The 2940-nt window shown below is 38.8% G+C and overlaps 1 protein-coding gene across 1 annotated transcript in view; it reads right to left on the reverse strand.

Annotated features, from left to right (window-relative positions):
• Positions 1-582: 582 nt before the first annotated feature.
• The window catches only part of rspo2 (R-spondin 2), a 160668-nt gene continuing 158310 nt past the window's right edge, over positions 583-2940 (reverse strand). The window contains exon 5 of the mRNA XM_014026036.1: positions 583-2011. Within this exon, the coding sequence (XP_013881490.1) occupies positions 1896-2011 (116 nt within the window). The 3' untranslated portion in view covers positions 583-1895. The remainder of the gene's footprint in view (positions 2012-2940) is intronic.

Here is a 2940-nt window from a genome sequence, read left to right on the forward strand (position 1 = left end):
TCACCAGGATATGTCACTATAAATTATAAACCATTAATATTACTGTCATGCTGTTAGGTTCAATGGACCATATCCAACCTTTTGGTTGGAGGTTATGGATATGTTATGGCAGCACGACGGCTCTGTGGTTAGCACCGACGCCCCACAGCAAGAAGGTCCTGGGTTCGATCCCTGGTTCGGATCTGGGGTCTTTCTGTGTGGAGTTTGCATGTTCTCCTCGTGCTTGCGTGGGTTTTCTCCTGGTACTCCGGTTTTCCCCACCCCACAAAAGCATGTACAATAKGTTGCCTTCAGGCCCAGGCCTCCCTTGAAAAAGAGATCTGCGATCTTAATGGGACTTGCCTGGTAAAATAACGGTAAATACATGAAATAAATAAATAAATAAATAAATAAATAAATAAATAAATAAATAAATAAATAAATAAATAAATAAATAATATTTGTGTCAAAATGCTACATAATGGATTTCCCAAATGCTTCTTTGAATCACTTGAATGTAATTGAAAGTGAGACAAGGAAACAGCAGTTTCAGAGTTTAGCCACATATATTACAGACACAGACAATAATGAAAGGCTTTATCATACAGTCACATGAAATGCAGATTTAATTAAACACAACATACACATATGCAGTCCTATGACCATACATTTGCTGGAGCCTAATTAATAAACATAGAATACATCAAAGCATAGTTTATTTCTTTTATCCTCTTTAAAGCATCAAAATCAGTAGATGAGGTTGAATGAATGTAATAGGCTACAACACTTGTTTGACAGATGTAATCTTTTTTCCACATGTTAAAGATATGCATTGTTATGAAGTCAAAGAATATCTCAGTACAAGAATAACAGTATGAGACAAAAACTCACCAAACAAAAATAGAAAATACAAAAGAGAATTAATAAATAAATCAAATATATATCATATGAATAAAATACCTATGAGGTGGCTAAGTTTATTATAATTACTTTTTAATTATTTTATTCTGTAGCTTGTATTACAACTATATCTTTTATTTCTAAAACATTTAGACCGGTGAATGACTCAATACTGAAAATACAGTAATAAGCTTTTATAATTAGGTCAACTATGTACACAAGTCTGTTGCCATGCTAGTCAAACAACTAAATGTTCTCTTTTTTTAAATGACACTATACAGTAACAGCATTAAGCGGTCTGAAAGTAAACAGTTTGTGCTGAGAATAAAATACTTTTCAACTATGCATGGTAATTTCTTTAATATTACTCTGAAAAATAAACAGAACAAAAAGGCCACACATGGCAACACGGTGTCTAATTATAGGGAAAGTGAGGGTAGCTGAGACATAAATATAAGAACAAAAACCAGTCTCTCTTAGTTTGATGCCATTTTCTTGTCCATTTGTTTGCTTCAAACGAGTCTTCTCTTCTTCTTCATCCTTGAGCATCTTTTCTTGCGTGGTACAGCTTGTCAAGTCTTAGACTTCCTCACCTGTCTCCGTCCTTCTTCCTGGCTCTCCTGCCTCCATGTTACTTCAATTTCCTCTTGCCCCTCCTTCTCCTATCACCCTGTATGCTTAATGATGGAAATGATGGGAAATGAGTTCAGTTGTGTCAACTGTAAAGGTCCACAAGGCAAATATCAGGGCTGGGAATCACCCGGCTGGTCACATCAACAGGCAGAGAAGCAGTGGGAGGCAGAGCGCCCATTTTCATGTTGGTACCAATATCGCACAATACACTGGAAGGGCATGGAAATGAGGCTGTGCCCTGTGGGGCTAAGTGAAAGTAGGTGGGAGAGGGCTGAGAGGCAGGAGGGGACATAGTGGAGGGTTTGTCGAACCCATCAGTCAGATGAATGCAGCAGTGGCTAGCAGCTTTGCGTTGATTCTTTTTTCACGGGTTGTTTGAGTTCTCACTGGCTGGAGCGAGCGGAGGCTAAATGGTCGCTGTGCTGATTCTGGGCCCGGAACCGCAGCCTCTGCTTGTTCTTCTTTTTTGGCTCTTTGGATCGGTGCTTTCCTGAGCCGCCTGGGTAAACACAAACAGAAGAAGAAGAAAAAAGTGTTTTTAATAATTACAGCCTTCAGTTGTTAGAGTCTGACACTTTTGAATCATAAATGTTTCTGTTTTTCAATGCAACTTGTTTTATGAGCCTGCAATGAAATCAGAAACCTCAAGTGTTACTTTCCAGTAATTTCACTGATTCAGTGTCCAAAATGGTAAGTGTACTCTCTCAAACCACTTGCATTTTTCCCTCAGCTTGAACTTAGTATTTTTTTGTTCTTGCTGTTTTGTACCCTGTATGTATCACAGGTAAAGAAAATAAATGAAAAAAAGAAAAATAAAAAAGAACCTCCTCAGTCTAACTGTGGTTCTGCTTGGACTCGAGCTGTAAATTCTCAGCTTTTGCTTTCCACCTTTTCTTTGGATGTCAACAACAACATGGCAGATGTCTTGGCAAATACTTATAACTCCAAAAACTTGCTGTAAGTCCATCAATAATTGTTAATTAATTTAGTTAATTTAGTTTAGAACAAATGCACAATGTAGGAAATGAAAACAAGAAACAGCAGTAAGCACCAGGGGGGCCTGCAAGATTTTATTGCAGGGTACACACAAACCCATGTACCTGACACACACAAATACAGACCACATGGGCGCAATGCGCGTGGCACACAAAAACATCAACTTGGCACTGTGCCAGGTCCTGACGACAGCCACAGGAGTGTGATGCGCATCTGTCCCACAGGCCCAAAGCGTGCACACACATTTGTCCCGTTTTTGACTTGTCACATTACGAAGTGTCACAGAAAGAAAATAAATGAATAAAAAACATCAACAAGCTAGTTAGTGGCTGCAGTTTGCAACATGTCATCCTTATTTCTTTCTGCGTCCTTTGCAGGAAGGAGAGAGAGAGAGAGAGAGAGAGAGAGAGAGAGAGAGAGAGAGAGAGAGAG

The sequence above is a fragment of the Austrofundulus limnaeus genome, unplaced genomic scaffold (genome assembly GCF_001266775.1).
Source record: "Austrofundulus limnaeus strain Quisiro unplaced genomic scaffold, Austrofundulus_limnaeus-1.0 Scaffold519, whole genome shotgun sequence".
NCBI lineage: Eukaryota > Metazoa > Chordata > Actinopteri > Cyprinodontiformes > Rivulidae > Austrofundulus > Austrofundulus limnaeus.